At 37.7% G+C, this 19,235-nt stretch overlaps 1 protein-coding gene and 1 long non-coding RNA gene across 28 annotated transcripts in view; one reads left to right on the top strand and one right to left on the bottom strand.

The window, feature by feature from the left end:
- Positions 1 to 19,235, bottom strand: part of arhgef39 (Rho guanine nucleotide exchange factor (GEF) 39) — a 105,891-nt gene that overhangs the window by 46,958 nt on the left and 39,698 nt on the right. For 20 of the 27 annotated variants that reach the window (XR_012401545.1, XR_012401543.1, XR_012401546.1 and 17 more), the window contains exons 6-9: positions 14,656 to 14,726; positions 10,271 to 10,399; positions 6,570 to 6,799; positions 2,122 to 2,210 (exon numbers count right to left, since the gene is read on the bottom strand). Coding sequence is in view for 4 of the 27 variants with exons in the window: in XM_073945963.1 (XP_073802064.1) it covers positions 2,122 to 2,210; positions 6,570 to 6,799; positions 10,271 to 10,399; positions 14,656 to 14,726 (519 nt within the window). In the remaining 23 variants the exon portion in view is untranslated. Of the gene's footprint in view, positions 1 to 2,108; positions 2,211 to 6,569; positions 6,800 to 10,270; positions 10,400 to 14,655; positions 14,727 to 19,235 lie in introns of all 27 variants that reach the window. The other 7 variants (XR_012401551.1, XR_012401550.1, XR_012401553.1 and 4 more) reach the window with 1 other exon arrangement.
- Positions 2,059 to 19,235, top strand: part of LOC141381603 (uncharacterized) — a 34,635-nt gene continuing 17,458 nt past the window's right edge. Inside the window, exons 1-2 of the long non-coding RNA XR_012401994.1 lie at positions 2,059 to 2,255; positions 17,462 to 17,817. This is a non-coding gene — a long non-coding RNA (uncharacterized lncRNA). The remainder of the gene's footprint in view (positions 2,256 to 17,461; positions 17,818 to 19,235) is intronic.

The following is a 19,235-nucleotide window of genomic DNA, read 5'->3' on the forward strand; positions in this document are numbered from 1 at the left end:
GTATCACAACTCAAACAGATTTAAACTTTCAAGAGTCAAAAATAAAATTGATAGACACTAAACTGCAATAAAAATATTTTTTTTGTTCTGTTTTTGGCCTTGTATACTACCTTACTCTATAGACCCTGAATAAATTAGATTTTTTTTTCTTAATCAGCAAATTCAAATCAATCAAATATAATATTTCCATGCTTTTCAGACAAGCTTTTGAATGACTAAAATTTAAATGAATATAATGAAAACAATAATCATAAAATAATTAAATCCAGGCAAATATCAACTAAAATTAATACAATCCATCAATCATAACGAAAAAAGGGTATTTACATCTAATGTATAGTCTATTTCTGTCCGTTCGCATCCCATCTCTTTGTGCCACCTGGCGGCATAGTCGCAAACTGCGGTCATACCTAAAACAACACGTTCTTTTTCGTTTAAAGCGGCGGCGGTAATGGTCACATTGAACTTTCACCAACTGTATATAAACTGGATTCCACAGGCCACTGTACAATACATGATGCTCAGTTTATCCATTTATTCAGAACTGTATAAAAATGCTATTCGTGCCTGAAATTACTTGAATTTGTCTTGTCAGATAAAAAAAAGCACAACCTAAATAAATCAATTAATTAATTAACAAAATGAATAATGTGAATAATATAGGGGAAAATGTTATGGTGTACAAGACAAATTTTACATTCTCATTTAGAAATCATGTCAAGTTGGCTACCAGTATCGCTTAATAAAGCAAAAATCTTTAAAAGCATTATATAAATATACAGTTGAAGTCAGAATTATTACCAATTTATTTTATTTTTTAAAAATGTTTCATAATTATGTTGAACAGAGCAAGAAAATTTCCACAGTATGTCTAATATTATTTTTTCTTCTGGAGAAAGTCTTATTTGTTTTATTTCAGCTAGAAAAAAGGCAGTTTTACATTTTTAAAAACCATTTTAAGGTCAAAATTATTATCCCCTTTAAGCTATATTTTTTTCGATAGTCTACAGAACAAACCATCATTATACAATAACTTGCCTAATTGCCCGAACCTGCCTAGTTAACCTTTATTAATCTAGTTAAGCCTTTTAATGTCACTCTAAGCTGTATAGAAGTGTCTTGAAAAGTATCTAGTCAAATATTATTTACTGTCATCATGGCACAGATAAAATAATTCAGTTATTAGAGATGAGTTATTAAAACTATTATGTTTAGAAAGGTGTTGAATAAAATCTCTGTTAAACAAAAATTGGGGGGGGGGGTAATTGGGGGGGTAAACGGTGGGCTAATAATTCAGGGGGGCTATATTTCTGATTTCAACTATATATTAGTTCGCCTCACTCCACAACAACTGCCTTATATTTGATATGCAAAAACAGATTTTTTTTTTTTTTTAAGCTGGGAAATATATGTTGGACGGTAAAAAAATGAAACGTTCCAGAAAATATGGCAAACCATTTAATTAAAATTTTAGAATGTTTTCACATTTTTAAACCTAATATTAATTGCAATAAGTTAAATTCAACGTTAGTTTTTTGGCACAAATATATGTAAACATCAGAACACTGATGCAAGATGATGTTATAAAAACAGCATTTTCAAGACCCACATTGGTTGCACAAGCAGGACAGTGGCTGCACGGTGTCTCTCCTTTTCTAACAAACAAACAAAAAGCGTCCCACTCATACCGCTGACCTTTGACCTGAGCCAACACAACCTGTCCAGCTCGGTCTCTAATTGTGCTCCCTTGGGTTTGTATGTTGTGCAGAGAGAAAGCCACATATGAGTCTCTCCCCACTATAAAGAAAGCACAAGGTGACAGTTCCTCCCTCCCAATCACTCGGACAAGAGTGCTAAGCTAATTACTCCAGATTTGGGCTAGTCCCGTGTGAGAAGTTGGGCCTATGTCAACCCTTATGCCCCTGCGAGAGTAAAGGCAACTGATGTGATGCTAGCATTAACAGCAATGTCTAAATGGCTTGATTATGAGATGTTTTCAAGCTTTAACTTTTATACCCGCAAGGAGTCGACAAAAACAAAAAGACATGAGATTTTAGCATAGGGAGTGTTGGTTGTTAGGAGTTTTGGGCACACTGGTGGGGAGAGACGTACTGTACTCACCCAATCGTCAAGCAGAGACTACGATACCAATCGTTAATGTCCACTTGATCGTCAGACATTAAGAGCAGCTTGGCCCTGGCGAAGGTCAACTAGAAGAGAGAAAACAAGGGAAACGTTGAAGGAAGTTTACAAAAGTAAGAAACATTTTATGATATATCAGAAATTAGTTTAATGTACTGAAAAATGCATAATGAATGTGTTCATACCAGGCATAGGATGTTTTAAAACCACCAGAACTTTCTGTTTATACCGTTCCTCTGGTAGATATAAAGTTTTTTTTGTATGACTATTTTATTTGGGTTTTTTTTAGGACAGCAGTATCTCCAGCAAAAAAAGGACCCTCCACATCAAAAGCTACTGTTCTAAAAATGTTTAAATGTTTCTTAAAATAAAATATATAGTGATGCATCGGGGGAAAATGTGTTTATTTAACCCAGACTTTTAAAATTTCATATTTTAGAGCAGTAATCTCAATTTTGTGATGCTGTGATTTTTTTTATGCAAGGTTATTATACTGTTACAATCTTATACCGGCCCATGCCTAGTTCACACAGATGCCTCTTCTATGACGAACATGTTAACAAAAAATAAATAAATAAAATAATATTACTAATAATGCATTAAAATTACTTTGGAATTTAATATAGTATTATTATTAGTGAAATATTTTGTGCATACAACATATTTCTTGGGGTCTGATGCAGAGTAAAAAGCCTCCTCAAAAGAAAATTTGCTCAATGGATGGATAGTCAGACAGAAAGACAGACTAAATTAATATGCAACAAGGTTGATAACCACACAATGACTCACAATGACATACAAATGCATTTTTGCTTTTTTGAATTTATTTGTTCATCAGTTATTACATTTTCCTTTAAAATAATGATTTAATTATACACTCACAAAAATTTTAAGTGCAAGAAAAATACCTTATAATCTTTTTACTGAATAGAGACTCTTCTTAATCTTTAACATGATATGCTGTTATGCACATAATTCCAAGGGATCACTAGAGGGCGTCCATGAACTAGTATGTTGTGGTTTTCACCTGTGTTAATTGTGTCCGCAGTCTCAAAATCTCAAACATTTGTACTCTTATGATTCACAGTAACAAACTTTATAGTTTCAGACACGTAACCTACAAAAAAAAATCAGAAGAAACGGCCATACTATTGGCATTTTGGCACTAACTGCATTTTAAGGCCATGATTGCCCTGATGAAGACATTATGAGGAAGTCAAAATGCAAAGCATTAAGGATGATTTCATTTAATCCACCACAACAACATTGCCAATAACATTCAAGTAGATAATTTGTGATCAATCTAATGTAAAATAGGTCATCCACTCAACATAGAGACTCGGTAAGGAGATTCAGAGCAAGCAAGCCGCTCTCCACTCCAACCCAAAGATGCACAGATGTGCCAGTTGATGCTCTCAGCTGCTAATTTGGCAATGATCTGCACTTCGAGGACAAGTTTTTCGAGCTCTGCCCACGTTCTCCACCTCCCGTCAGATGGCTCATCCTTGAGTCAACAGCAATTACCATCACTCATCCGCACTGAGGAGACTTTACTGCTAGATTACACATGTCAAACAAGACAACGGGAACCGTCCAACTCCAAACAAAGGCTGAGGCTTTATCCTCGGAATAATTACAACGGGGACCCATTAGAGTGGATTATAATTGGGGCCTTGGAAATATTAAATGACCTTTCGCATTTACCTGAGGCCGCCGGAGTGGAGGAAACGGCAGCAGTTACCGACAGCATATCAATAATCAGGCCTAATCTTTATTACGGCTGGGGACGCAATCATAATGATGAGCGGGAGCCGGGTCTTTAATGGACACCTGGTAAAAAGTAATGACGCTCCAGTTGTTTTTTAGGGGTGGGGGGGTGGGGGTTCTTGTGCTTGTTTCTCATTAGGTATTAAATAGATTAAGATTTCAAATGTACCATCATCAAAAGTATTATCTAATTACCGAGTTCAGTGAGCAAGGCAAAGCGGAGCGCGATATTAGGGGTCCGCCGCATGGGGCGGGGGGGAGACGGGTGGCCTGATTTATGCACAAATAGATTCCACTTCTATTGCGATGCGGTAATTAGGGATTTGTCAGGAAATCTGACCCTCTTAGGTAGAAATTACTTTGTATAATATGAACGGCGGAGCACGGAGGCTCTTCGACGCACATAATTTCACTTGATTATTTATACATCAAAGGGAATCGGTCATGGATGCAGAATAATATTCAAGGAGGTGGAGGAAGAAAGACGGGGAGCCGGGAGAGGAAGACGGAGAGAGGCGAAAAGGGAGGGGGACGCGAAGATGGGAAAAGAGAAAAGGAGGGAAGAAATTATCCGTATACAAACACTCTCTCATCTAGACAAATGGATAGGGGAGCGGGAGCCAAAAATTTTCATAGCACATTTTCCTCTACTACTACTACTACTTTCAAACTTTGCATATAGATTGCCATGGCATTTCCAGCTGTCAAATTTAATTTTGCTTTAATTCTTCACGGCCCCGCTGGGGAGGGGCTAGAGAGTGCTGACAGCCTCTTTCCCCTTCGGTCCAGGTGGGAGGCGGGTGGAACTGGGATCAATAATGTGTCCTTATGAGAAATTACACCTAATGCTATTGAGTATGCATTCGAGGCCTCAGTGGGATAACAGGCTAATGAAATGCCATTTCTAGCCATTAGATAATATGGAGCCGTGGCCCCGGCGAAGGAGAAGAGAGAAGCGCGGAGCAATGACAGGGTTTCAGCAAGATGCATTCAGCGGCCGAGCGGAAGAGATGGATCTGTGATCTAATCTGATGGAGTGATGCGAGCGCCTTCCCACAGTTCCTCCGAGCGGGTGGCTCAGACAATCCTTTTTATGTCTATTCCGGGTGCGAAAACAGCACCTGTGACATGATAGCGTAGTAGATCTGGAACCACTAGTGCCATCGCCCTCAAGTCTTACAAAATGTCAAAATACCCTGTTGTAATGCATCTTGGTGTTGTATTGCTTCTGATTACTTCAGGCACTTAAACTACACCGTGTTAAATAAATGCCTTGGTGGAGTGCGATACATTCGTCTGAATGTTTCATGGGAGTGCGGAGTTCGTTTAGACATAATTTGTCACACAGCGGCAGCACAGAGACCTGGAAAGAGATCAAGCCATGTGGAGACATTAAAACTTGAAGCCTTATGAGGAACCCGAGTAATTAGTGCAAGAAGAGGAATGATAAATTGATAATTTGTGCTAACTTGCAGATCAAGATATTTCTCAGAACAATAATAGTGGAATAAATACAACCAAATGTTAAGATTTCCCAATAAAGAAAGAGCAGGGGTTGCAAAAATGATTCATCAATTGATGAAAATGAAAACTGAATCCATCGATTAAAGAAAATCTATAGAATTTAACAACACCCTGCAGGCACAGGATTGACATATTGACGTCGTACCTCAACATACCCCAACGTCGTGGGACATCGGATTTTGTTTGAAAATAAAAAAATTGGGTTGACATTAGAACCCAACGTCAGGCTGACGTCAACGTCCAATGTTCAACCTAAAATCAACGTTAAATCATGTTACACCTTGGCGTTGTGTGGACGCTACCACCCACTATGACATCTATCAGATGATGGATTTTGGCCACTTTCGAACACAACCTAAAATCAACCAAATATCAACGTAAATCTACGTCATTATTGGACATCAAGGGCGAAGCAGTGGCGCAGGTAGTGCTGTCGCCTCACAGCAAGAAGGTCGCTGGCCTCGGCTCAGTTGGCGTTTCTGTGTGGAGTTTGCATGTTCTCCCTGCGTTCGTGTGGGTTTCCTCCGGGTGCTCCGGTTTCCCCCACAGTCCAAACACATGTGGTACAGGTGAACTGGGTAGGCTAAATTGTCCGTAGTGTATGAGTGTGTGTGTGTGAATGTGTGTATGGATGCTTCCCAGAGATGGGTTGCGGCTGGAAGGGCATCCGCTGCGTAAAAACTTGCTGGATAAGTTGGCGGTTCATTCCGCTGTGGTGACCCCGGATTAATAAAAGAACTAAGACGACAAGAAAATGAATGAATTAATATTGGACATCAAAATAACGATGGCATCAAATTAGACGCTGGCTAGACATTGAATTTTGGTCACCTGATGTCATGAACTTAATCTAACCTTATATTAACGTCTTATGATGTTGTGTGCCTGCTGGGCAACAACAACAACAATAATAATAATAATAATAATAATAGTAATAATAATAATAGGGAAACTATTAGAATTACCATAGTGTGGTGCCTTTATTTTCAGTTCACCTTCAGTTGTTGTGGACCAAATTAATAAGTAAGCGTGTACTTTTTTGTATGCTTTAAGACTTTTCCCATCCCTCAATATGCAAAAACAATCCAAACTGATCGTAAACGAACACAAAAAATCCAAATAAACTTTTAACTTACACTAATAAGGCCTCCCTGGCTCTTGGTGTGTCCAAAAACTTTGTCCACTGTGCACTCCTTCAAAGGGTAGACTCGCTGGCAGGTAAACTTATCCCCATTGGTAGGATGCATAGGACTGCATGGTTTGGCCTGAAGCAGGATGTCAGAGAAGAGGTAAAACATCTTGGGCTTTGCCTCCGTGCCTTTAGGGGGCACTGTCTTAAGCCAGCCTTCCCGAATGTACCACCTCCCTGCGACGAGAAGAGATAACAGAGAAATTGATGAAGGACTTACCTATTGTCTACCTAAAAAGTCAATTTCAAGCGGAGAATAAGAAAGCAGAGAGCTTACATGACTTGAGACGGAAAAGAGACCACCAATCTCCCTTCTCAGTGATTGGCAGTTGCATGATGGAAACTAAATTAGATGCTGACATTTGGATAGATAAGATGAAATTTCATTCCTGCTACTGATTCCTTAATTGCCCCAGTGAACCTTGTGATTGCCGCTCGGGCGATAGTAAGCGGGGAAGCTCAAAATGGATGCTCTGAGCGACAGACAAGCACTCTATGATTAGCAGAGGGGTCAAGTAGGGGTCAGACCGCTTTTTAAAAATGCCACAGGTTTAATACGAGGCAACAACGAGGACACATCCTGTGATACTGCAGGGCGACATGTGCAGATTGGATTTAATAGTTTCTTTGGCTTCTTTAAAATTGGTTACATGCATTTACATGGTCAGGCTCTGTGTGGATCACATAGGATAGTCATGCCTGATGATTTCCCTGCCGCATACACAATGCTTACAAGTGTACTGCGCAGAAGCATGAAGTTTTGAACCCCGACTTCTGTTTAATGTGAATTTGTACAGCTCACATTCCCGGCCCTGGTTTGGACTGACATATCCAAGGAAGGCTTCATCGGCTCAGTTCAAAGAGCAGGAACTTGGAGATCCCCCTCTTCATGTTGAACGCTTTCAACTTTCCCTGTCAAAGAGCACCTCTGCCCGGCTACAAAGGACCTAGTGGTTTGCAGGGTGCTAAAGGTTGCACTACAAAGCAGCTGGGGTCCTCCTGATGTGACCAAGTCAAAGACCAGGAGACACATAAAAGCACGTCTCGATTTGAAAGTGATGAAATGGCAAGTCAGATCATTGTTAATTTTGAGAAGGCTTTGTTCGATAGGTTACTCTTTCATGTCTGTTAAAAAGGAAATTCAGGTGTTCATCTACAGTATACAAAGCCCTGGAGCCCTCTTCAAAGTTTTTTTCGGATTTAGATTGCTCAACTGTACAAAGAATTGTGACTTTAAGGGTTGAAATAAAACTTGTAGGTACCTGAATGCAGACACTTCTACCAATGCAAGCTCGATAATCACGCTTTCCAGGATTGATTGTCGCAAGCGGGTGCATTCGTGTCATGCTAGAATGTCATGCAAGCTTGAGACAACAAGTTGTAATTTTCTAATAGGATGCGATCCCCCTTATGGAGTTGAAATATCAGATGGATTGCAACAACAATGCATTAGACTAACTATATTGCTGCCTTGAGTAGGTTTATCACTTTCAGAGTTCAGCATGCAAAGCTGGACAATGCACTTCACAACTTTGTTTATTAGAATAAAATAATTGAACTTGACAAAAATGAGGGTAGGTGAGGATCTGCAACATCAAGTGGGCATGGAATGGTCTCATCTATGACTCTTCGTCTATCTATTTCACTCGGTAGGCCAGACAGTTTCGGCTTGGGCTTTGGAAAGCTGTTTTCAGGCTTGAAATAAAACTCGCAGGTACACGAATGCAGATACTTCTACCAATGCAAGCTCAGTAATCACCCTTTCCAGGATTCATTGTCGCAAGCAGGTGCATTCATGTCATGCGAGCTTAAGACCACAAGTTGTAATTTTAAATTCTAATAGGATGTGATCCCCCTTTTGGAGTTGAAATATAATAATTCTGGTTATTTTAAATTCTAATAGGATGTGATCCCCCTTTTGGAGTTGAAATATAATAATTCTGGTTATTTAGAAATGGCTGGAATGCAACAACAATGCATTAGATGAATCACTCTATTGCTCCCTTGAGTAGGTTTTTCACTTCCAGAGCTCAGCATGCAAAGCTGGACAATGCACTTTACAGATTTGTTTATTAGAAAAAAAGATTTGCACTGGACAAAAATGAGGGAAGGTGAGGATCTTCAACATCAAGTGGGCATGGAATGGTCTCATCTTTCACTCTTCATCTATCCATTTCACTCGGTGGGCCAGAAAGTTTCGGCTTGGGCCTTGGAAAGCTGTTTTCAGGCTTGAAATAAAACTCGTAGGTACACGAATGCAGACACTTCTACCAATGCAAGCTCAGTAATCACCCTTTCCAGGATTCATTGTCGCAAGCGAGTGCATTCATGCCATGCCAGAATCTCATGTGAGCTTGAGACCACAAGTTGTAATTTTGAGTTCTATTAGGATGTGATCCACCTTTTGGAGTTGAAATATAATAATTCTGGTTATTTAGAAATGGCTGGAATGCAACAACAATGCATTAGATGAATCACTCTATTGCTCCCTTGAGTAGGTTTTTCACTTCCAGAGTTCGGCATGCAAAGCTGGACAATGCACTTTACAGATTTGTTTAATAGAAAAAAGACCAAGTGGGTATGAATTGGTCTCATCTTTCACTCTTCGTCTTTCTATTTCACTCTGTAGGCTAGAGAGTTTCAGCTTGGGCCTTGGAAAGCTGTGGTGGCGGCAACGTCCTACTGAGGACTCCAAGGAAACAGACAGACTGTCTGCCGTATCAATGTCCCATTGATTCAAGCTTTGCGTCTGAGAATTACACTGCCCTTATCTCCAAGCCGGCCACTTAATATTGTTCAGGGGCTCCGAAGCCTCTCATCTGTCAAGCATCACTTTCGTTAGGGCACATCTGAGGAAACGGAGGGGTTTGGGTGAGATAAGCTGGGATGGCCTGGTTCGGTTCGGCCTTCTGAAGTCTAAAAAAAGTGAGAGTGGAAAAAAAGAAGCCTTATTGGACAAGAGAAAGGACCTCGGTAGAATTCTAGAGTCCTGGAAAAACAGGATGAGAGGGGTTTTTTACACTCTTCCTACATCCGGCTCTGTGTGAAATGAGCCCAGTGCTCGTTGGGTATTCATCGCCAGCCTCCCAACCACCTTTGTGCACACACACACACACACACGCGCTCACTCCCTTTCTCCCAGCTTCCTTTTTATCTGCCGGCCCACAAGATGAGGAGAGGCGCTAATTGGTCCTGGGGGAGATTGGCAGGCCAAGGCATTCACGACAAGGCCCTCTCTGTCTTTTTCTATCTCTCTCCTTTCCTTCTCCATCTCCTTCTCTTTTGTTTCACACGTGGGCATTTTCCCTTGGGATAAATAAGAAGGAAGAAAGGACCTCCACTCCACAAGTAGCACAAGAGAAGAAAGATGGAAAAAACTGACTTAAGGCACACTTCCCCTCCATTACCAATTAGCGGCAAGAACCTGTCGATAGATTCAGTTAATTCTCTCGTCAGAGACTCCGATTGTGCCTGGCAAAAACAAAACCGCCTGCTATCGCCTCTATTGATTATGGGCAAACAGCTGGGTCTCTTTTAAACAAGACTACTTTTCCACACTCTTCCACCTGACCTCCTTCATCCGCTTAACTCTCAGGCTCTCCACGGTGCTCTGGGAGATGAAAAGAATGGAAGATCACAGACACTAACCTGGAGTCAGGATTCTGGTCTTTCGGCCCTTCAGCTGTTTCTGGACTCTGCGCAGCTGCAGGTGGTTCTCATGGCTGCGAGCGTTGTCCTGGATCCGCTGGGCGACCTCTGAGATGGCCTTCACTGCCTCTGCAGCAAGAGGTTATGCAGAATTAAGCAGCAGAGGGGACTGAATGGACACACAACCAAACTTCGACAACACAACAAACTTCGACAACCCACTACAAGACTGACGCTTGCTGGACTGCACATCTTTAAAGATACAGTTTCACATTTTCCGCTGTGATACATTGTAATGTACTGTACAAGTTCAATACATAAATTCACCACCAAAATCACATTTAAATAATGCTAATTTTATGATTTATATTTGCAATAATTTGTTGTAGTAATCTAATTAATCAATGTAACTATTCCATCATTTGAAATACTCCCCTAAAATAATTCTAAAACACAGTAGCATGAACACAAGTGTGACCTATTTATGCAATTTCTAACTTATTATGAGTGTCAACCAAGCAATACAACAGCATGACGCACTAATAAGTGCACACCCATAGGCGTTCATGCATTATGCAGCCTGCATTATTGCATATGATAATAACAAGTTTGTTTTTGGCCTCCACACAATGTTTGATTTCACCATCAACCCCCTGGAGAAACTTGAGGGTGCATTTACACATCCAAACACCACTGATTGGATGAAGACCTTGCCATAGGATGTTATGCCAGCCATCAAAAGCACAAGGCCTGCAAACTACATCTAAAACTTTTGTATTCTTGTCTGTCTGGGCTCTCTACAAAACAGATTTCAGTGGTTCATTGGTTTATTGGAAGCAAGCTGTGCAACATAAAAGCATCAAAACGTGATGTAAATAATGTAGAGCGAACTCGTTTTCAGAGTTGCAGATTGTACTTTCGGAGTCTGCAACGAAAACATTTCGCCAATTAGCGTGCCTTGAATTCATTAACTAATGTAGACATCATCAACTCATTAAAGAGGAAAAAAAAAGAAACACAAACAAGCAGATGGATACTAATTTTAAACCCAGCTTTGGTCTTATTGACTCGAACAATTCAGACAATGAACGCAGTGCTCGGGGCGTTTGCCTCATAGTCAAATAATCACAGCCTAATTGAGTCGCTTATCTTTAGAACAATTACAAGCAAAACCAAACAAAGTGACTGTTTAGAGATGACTGGGCCGCTCTCTGTACATCTCTCAGTCCTTCCCTTTTAAGAAAACCCTCTCTATAATTGTGTGTTCAACAGAGCTACGGCTGATGCATTATTAATACGATCTCATTCCACATTCTACGAACACTTTCTCTCTGTCTTTTTATTTTAGACATTCAGTATGTTTAAACAGAACTCGGTCCGAGGAGTTCTCGAGTGTTAACTTTTTTAATTAACCTTTGACAGTCTTCAAGAGGGAGTCTGGGAGATACTTGGCTGTAAAGATATAAATCTAAAAATGCATGCATGCATGTCGCAATTGCTACAATGTGTGCCTTGTATTCTTATTTTCTCATTTTATCAGGCTTAACTAAATTGCTATTGGTCTATGCGCCCTTCCATTAACATGTTAAGTGAATGCAAGTAATTCCTTATGGTTAACAGTTTAAGCAGTGTCATCTTGCGTTTGATGTATTTGCATTGTTTTTATTTTCTAATGACAATCTCTCTATTTCCAGGGGGATAGAGAGGGGATGGTTAGATGGGGTTTGATTGCACAACATACATACACTTTGTTGTTTAAATGAAATTAGCAAGAAGTTAGCTATTTGACAATTTTTTTTTTTACATAATTCGGCATGCATTTTGACTGTTTGGACTTGCTAAACAGAGTTTTAAATGGAGTGAATTGTCAAACACATGCTGTCTGATGCTCTTTTAGCATTTCAGGTGTGTGTCAATCAGCATAAGATTTCTAAGGGTACCATGGTTAATAACTCGCTTGAATTTCATGGACATCCAGCTGATTATTTTATACTCATGTTATATACTATAGTTTTTTTGTGCGTCTATACCGTTTATTTATTTTATTTTATTAGTTTATTTGATATAGACAATTACACTGGACAACCAAATGCATTTGTTTAAGTGTTTTAGCAAACTTGCTAATTCTCAACATCTTTCCAGAGGAGGCTTGAGAAAATTGACAAAATGGAAATAATTAAAAAAAAAAAAACATATACACAACATTACAATTCTTTACATAAAATTACTGAAGCAAAAGCAAAGGCGACATAATCCAAAACTAACAGTAGACTATTTGTGCAAACACTGTTTTGCTTTTAACCACTTTTTAAGAACACTACTAAAAATATTTAGATTACTTTCTGATTTTAGGCTAACAGGTAAATCATTCCACAGTTTGGCTCCCTTTACAGAGAAGACAGATTGACCATAAGAGGTCTTACACTTTGCACTAGACAGTCACCATTAGCAGTTGCTCGTGTGACTCTGAGAGGTTTGATGCCTACTGATTAGATCAGATAACAGGATTGTAACATGATTATTTAAACATTTAAAAATCAATTTAAGATAATCAAATTGAATACAACTATCAAAACTAAAAAGGTTATGTTTACATAAAACTTCACAAAGATCCCATCGCAGGTTTTAAGACCATAATTTGAACTGCTTGTTTTTATATTGAGTCTTCAATGCAGTTAAAGAGGCTTGTGACCAAGATGTAATGCAATACGTCAAGTAAGAGAATATCATTGTGTGCATGTATAATTTTGCAGTATGATATGTTAAAAACCTAATAAAACGAAAACAGTTTAGATTTGGCTTAACTTTCTTACTCATATTTTTAACATGACTATGAAATTTTAAATTAATGTCTAGACTTCTGCCAAGATACTTAATACTTATCGTGTTAGTATTTAAAAGCAGTCGTGTGCTGCATGGATATATGTGCACAACAACTTAGCAAACAGTTTTCTTATTAAATTGCAGTGACTTTACTAATAATAGAAGTTATACAAATAAAACAAGTTATAGCATGATATTTTATAATATTGCAATACTTTTGTAATATCAGTATATATTGTGAGACACTCCCTTATAAAACAAATGCCATCATTTGTCATGTTTTCAGTTGGCACTTTGTCTATTGTCATCATCACACTAAAAATCAGTCCCAATCTCAGGGTTACATTGGCCAAAATCGCAAGTTCTATCATTTCGTATCCCGGACGAGCCCCCAATTAATGGTTATGACTTCAAAATGCACATGCTAAAAAATTCATTGGAATGACGAAAGCTGCAATTACGATAATTAAAACAGCATTTCACAGCATATGTGGAGAAAAAAATCCAGAGAAAAAAAAAATCAACACACAAAAAGTGAAGTGGAAAACAACAACAACAATGCCTCTTGCGAGTTTCACTGCTAGTTTGCTTAATCAGATACAATATAATTTGTCTGGGTTGTTTTTAAATAATTCCCTTTACAATATGCCCAGGCCAATGGAGAAAACTTTTCCATCTACCGCCCTCCCTCCACCAAAAAAAAAAAAAATAGTAAGCTTAAAAAGCAGCTCTAATGAGAAGAGGAAGAGGCAATGGAGGGGCAAATCTAGATATGTACCTTCATCTTAGAATCAGGGGCTGTTTTAATTTGTAAGCAAAAGCAGCAAGCAACCAATGAGATTTTAATTGATACACATAAATAATTCCTTGTGTACACTGGCTCTTAAGTCGGATATGCTGTTTATTTGACGATAGAAATGAGTCATTATCGGGGCTTCTGTTGATGCCGGAGAGTTTTATTTATTTATATTTCGCATGCTTGATATCCTCTGATCTGGTCCCTATTAATTATGTCAAAATCCACATCGAGAGTTTAGACTCACGTTAAGCTTTGCCGTACTTTCATCCTCGGCGAGCAAAGCCACCCGGTGACAATAACAACACGCGAGCGCTACAACAGGGGCCCCAGAGTTGTTCTTTGTCACCCTAACAAAGACAACGGAGGCTGTCTTATCGGCTGCCAGCTTAAAAAACTTTCTTCCCTTTAAGACGCGGGTTTGTTTTGGCACCTTCTTCAACAGGCCATGGTCTCCTCCGCAATGCTTATCTCCGCAAAGCACCTCATCATCACAAATACATTGAGTGATCTCTTTTTAGGTTGCTCTGTAAGTGACAAACTAGAGTGGAAAGCAAATTTGACAAGCATAACAAGTGTGACTTTGGGTGAATGCGATTCCGCAGCTTGATACAGATCCTGACAATAAACAGATAATAAGAGAGAAAGAAGAAGAAGAAGAAAAAAAAACATCTAGACAGGCTAAACCCATCAACATTTTTGTCACAGAGAGCGCTAACAGGATAAGAGAGTGTTTGTCGATTTGCGAGACGGCGGTGCCGCTTACTTGAAAGCTGCTGAAACTCCGGGTTGTCTGGACCGGTGTTCTCTGTCAAGTCCCTCAAGAAATGCTTGTACCTAAAAAAGCAACAAATAAACAGGCTTATTGTGAGGTTTCTATAAATACAACAAGAAAAGGCCCATCTCAAGGTAACGAGGTCGGACAAGAGCTGTCATCGCAACACCCGCATTAAGAATGCTTTTTGAGAAGGAATAAAGAGCCATTCAGCATGCAAAATTACACTAATGTGCCATATTTCTGGGTTGTTTCTTTTAAGATAATGCAACAGAATGGATTTTGAGCTATTTCTGTGCTATGGTGTAAAAATGTACAGTAAAAAAAAATCTGAATGTATTTCCTTCACATAAACAAGCACAAAAGGTCAAACTTTACACTCTGAAAAAATTCAATATTGATTATTGCGCTATTGTTCCCTAATGACACAAAAATGGCTGGGTGAATTAAGGAAATGACCCCTCGATTGCAATGAAAGGGCCAAATTGAGAAAGGAAGAAAATTTAGTGGTAATTAATTTCAGGGGATGGAGATAAAGATAGAGCGAGTCTTAATGCTAGAGATTACAGTTCACTTAAGCAGAACTCCAGCGACTGGAGACATCAAAGGCCTCTTTCAAATGAGAAGCTCTCAGAAAAAAAAAAAAAAAAAAGTTCGACTCTGCGGTATCGTCACAATTGGGAATACGATTCTCTACAGTTTTCTGTGCTTTGATTGTGGTGGAACTTGAAAAAGTTTCGGAGGGAGCGCATTAGCATTACACAGGTGTGTGCAGGCAATTAATGTAGCAATTAAATATGCATTACGGCAAATACCATGAAATGAAAAATCATACGCATTCGTTAACCTGAATGAGAGAGACTGGCTCTTTACATTTTAGGAGCTTGATCAGCAATTTTTAAATAAAACATACAATGTGTGACATTTTACTTCTATAAAGTGATTAAAATGTAATAAACTGAATTAAAATATGGTTAACATAAACTCGCAGTTGCCTTCATGTTATGGACTGATATTAAAATTATATTTGATAAATAACATGCATTTTCCCAGTGTTGGGTATTGGCTGGAAGGGCATGCGTGGCATAAAACATATGCTGCAAAAGTTGACAGTTCATTCTGCTGTGGCGACCCCTGATTAATAAAGGGACTAAGCCCAAAAGTAAATGAATGAATGAATGAATGTATAACATGCATAAACAAAGAAACAAAACTGTTATTTGTAAAATATATTTTAAAAATAGGAAATTGAAAAGCAGGAAATACTGAAAAAAAGAGGATTAATATAAATATTAATCTGAATATAATATACAATATACAGTATACTTTATATTATATACAGATTGAAATACTAAAATATTGATAATATAAAAAGGTATATTATGGAAATACTGTGAAAAGACAAACATATATAAAAACTTTTATGATACATAACAGTATGGAAACATTAATTATGAAATGAAGAAAAATAAGAGCATATTATATAACATTTGGAAAACAACATTTTAAATGATTTACTGAATTTAGGAATATTATGTACCTTATTCTGCTTGTACGAACAGATGCAGCTATTTGAAACATTTTGGCTCCATTCATATTTACAGCTTAAAACAATTGTTACACTACTTGATGTTGCAAACTGATACTTTCTTATTATATTATTCTACTTTGTCTGTATAATCATGCAAACACGTCTTAGTAGAGCTAGTAGTTTGACCGTTTTCTGCCGTTTATTAGTCATTTCTCTCATAGGGAGCTGAATGTGAAATTTTAAAACAATCGCAAAAACAAGCGCACTTCTGCATTGAAAAATAAGGTCAATAAAAGGCAAAATTATGAGTAAAATTTAATTAATTCTGATACTTCAATTCAATTCAATAGTGCTTTTTTACAATGTAGATCGTGTCAATGCAGCTCAACACTGAAGTTCTAGTAAATTGCAACTGTGTCCAGTTTAGTTCAGTTCAGTCTTTAATTTTCACTGCTGAAAGTCCAAACACTGAAAAGCAAATCCATCAATGCACAACTCCACAAGTCCCAAACCAAGCAAGCCAGTGGTGTCTGGCAAGGAACAAACCTCACCAATTGACAAAAGTGAAGGAAAACACCAAAAACAACCAGGCTCAGTTGGGCACGACCATTTCTTCTCTAGCCAAACTTCTTGTGTAGAGCTGCAGTCTTGGCACCGGAGGCCAGAGAACGCTGGATATCCGTCGTGGAGACGCTGCAGGTGTATGTATGTCACCGGCAGATGTTCAGGCTGACTTACAGCATCAATGCAGAGACTCGTCTTTCACTGGGGTCTAATGCTAATTTCATTATTGTCGTAAAAATTGTGCTTTTAAATATTCCATTGAAAAACAAAATAAGTATGCATTAATAATGAAAATTATTAATAAGGGGGATGATACATAAATAAAAAGAAATAACCCGCAATACATGTCATGAATCCCTGTATTGATCCCAGATAAGCATCATAAAACGTGTGTACCGGTTAATATCATCCAGTAGCACTAGGCCTAGGTGATGTCATCCCCAAAGTAAAGTCGTTCTAGTGGACGAGTAAACCTTCACAAGTAAATTCAACAACACATCAACCGAAAAACGCTGGCGACAAAAGTGATGCAGACTCGACTTCACCTGCTCACGAACAACCCTCAACATTTCTGCCACCAAAAATCAGCTTCCCGTCCACCATTTCCAGCAGTTGTCAAATAAACTGGGGCATCTTTAGTCAGTCTTAAACGGGGTCTTTTCTTTAGTGACTCAGCCTGTCGAATATTCTCCTTCCCCCTAGAGTCTCGGCGGAGCAGGGGCCTTTCTAATTGGAGGAGTGTGAAGTGAAGATCGTCTCTTTTTCCCTGCGGCCATGTGGAAATTATGTAAACAGTGGTGGCAGAGGCGCCAAGACGGCAATGTCACCCATCAGCCCTGACAAGCACAGAGGGGGAGAAGAGCTCAGCCTTTAAACTACTGCTTTTAAGAGACTACAAGGCCAAAATGACGGATGCGGGGCCCTTATTCGGCCCTCCCTTCCTCTCTGGAGCTTCCAGGTGATTTGATAAGCAGTTTCAGGCTACACAGAAAGGTTGTGTGTTTATTCTCAGCGGGGCTTGTGGGATCTCCAGCAAAGCTTCTCGTATTTGAGAAAAGGTAAAGTGGAAATAAATGCATGCTCATTTGTTTAATTATTTTCCTAGGATAAAGTTTTTGTATGCGAGCATTAAATGTGCTTAAGTGATTGCCTTTTAGATTGGTCTCCTCTTTAAATATTTGAACAATTTATTGGCAGATAGGAAAGGAGAATGTGGTTAAGGTTGCATCTGGTTTATGTAATACATTTGAAAAAATAAATAAACAAAAAATAAATGTAATAAATAAATACATTAAATAAATAAAAATAGATATGTAATAATTAAATACAAATTTAATAATCATAATTAATATATAAGAATATATATAATTTAATTTAATATATTCTTATTAAAATTTATAGAAGGATGAATTGATATAAAAGTTCAGATACCAAAGAATATAATATAATATAACATAATATAATATAATATAATATAATATAATATAATATAATATAATATAATATAATATAATATAATATAATAATTATTATTTTAAATAATAAATAAAATAATAATGTATAATATAATAATTTATAATATAATATATTATAATAAAATATAATTATTATATAATATAAAATAATAATTATATAATATAATAATATATAATATAATAATATAATTAAATTTTTAATAAATAAATGAACATATACACAAATACAAGTGGAAAACACAATAAAAATAATTATAAAATAAATAAATTAATAATTAAATTAAAACAAATAAACACAAAAATTGGGTCTAAAATGGGTATTATCATTTATTTAAATATTACAATTCTAATTTAGATATGGTATGGTTTTTTTACTATGTAAAAAAAAGAAAATTATTTTTCAATACAAAAAAACTTAATGACATTGAACTGGGAACTATTGAAAACCTACAGTAGTATTGATGCATTAGTGTTAAAACTGATACCAAGAACTGACAAACAGACACTATTAAAATACTATACTGATCTGGGGAAATCAATTCAAGTAAATAAAAGACTAAAAACTACAAACAATAATAAAAAAATTGATAACTTCAGATTACAAACCAAAGCTATTACCTGGCCAGTGACTTTCAGTTTTAAAAAAGAATACAAGAGGCCTGAAATAACTTCTAAAAATCTCTACAGCACTTCTGCGTATGTGCATTTCTGTCATCCACTGGTTCAGGGGCTCCGTGACCTTGGGCTTCATTGACAACTGCCATTGATTTAGTCTGTGAAATAATGTTCGCTCTGCCTGCTCCTGCTCCTCTATCAGGTCAAGACTGGAACACTCCAGCTAAACAGACATACAGGTGCCAGAACAGCCATCAGAATGCTGCAAATGACACTGATTCTTGTTTGAGGAGATTATAAATTGTTATAACGTTCTGCAAGCAGATTTCATCCGGTACAGACAAAAGGATAACTAGCAAAAAAAAAGAAAATGAAAAATATGAATA

The sequence above is a fragment of the Danio rerio genome, chromosome 4 (assembly GCF_049306965.1).
Source record: "Danio rerio strain Tuebingen ecotype United States chromosome 4, GRCz12tu, whole genome shotgun sequence".
Classification (NCBI taxonomy): domain Eukaryota; kingdom Metazoa; phylum Chordata; class Actinopteri; order Cypriniformes; family Danionidae; genus Danio; species Danio rerio.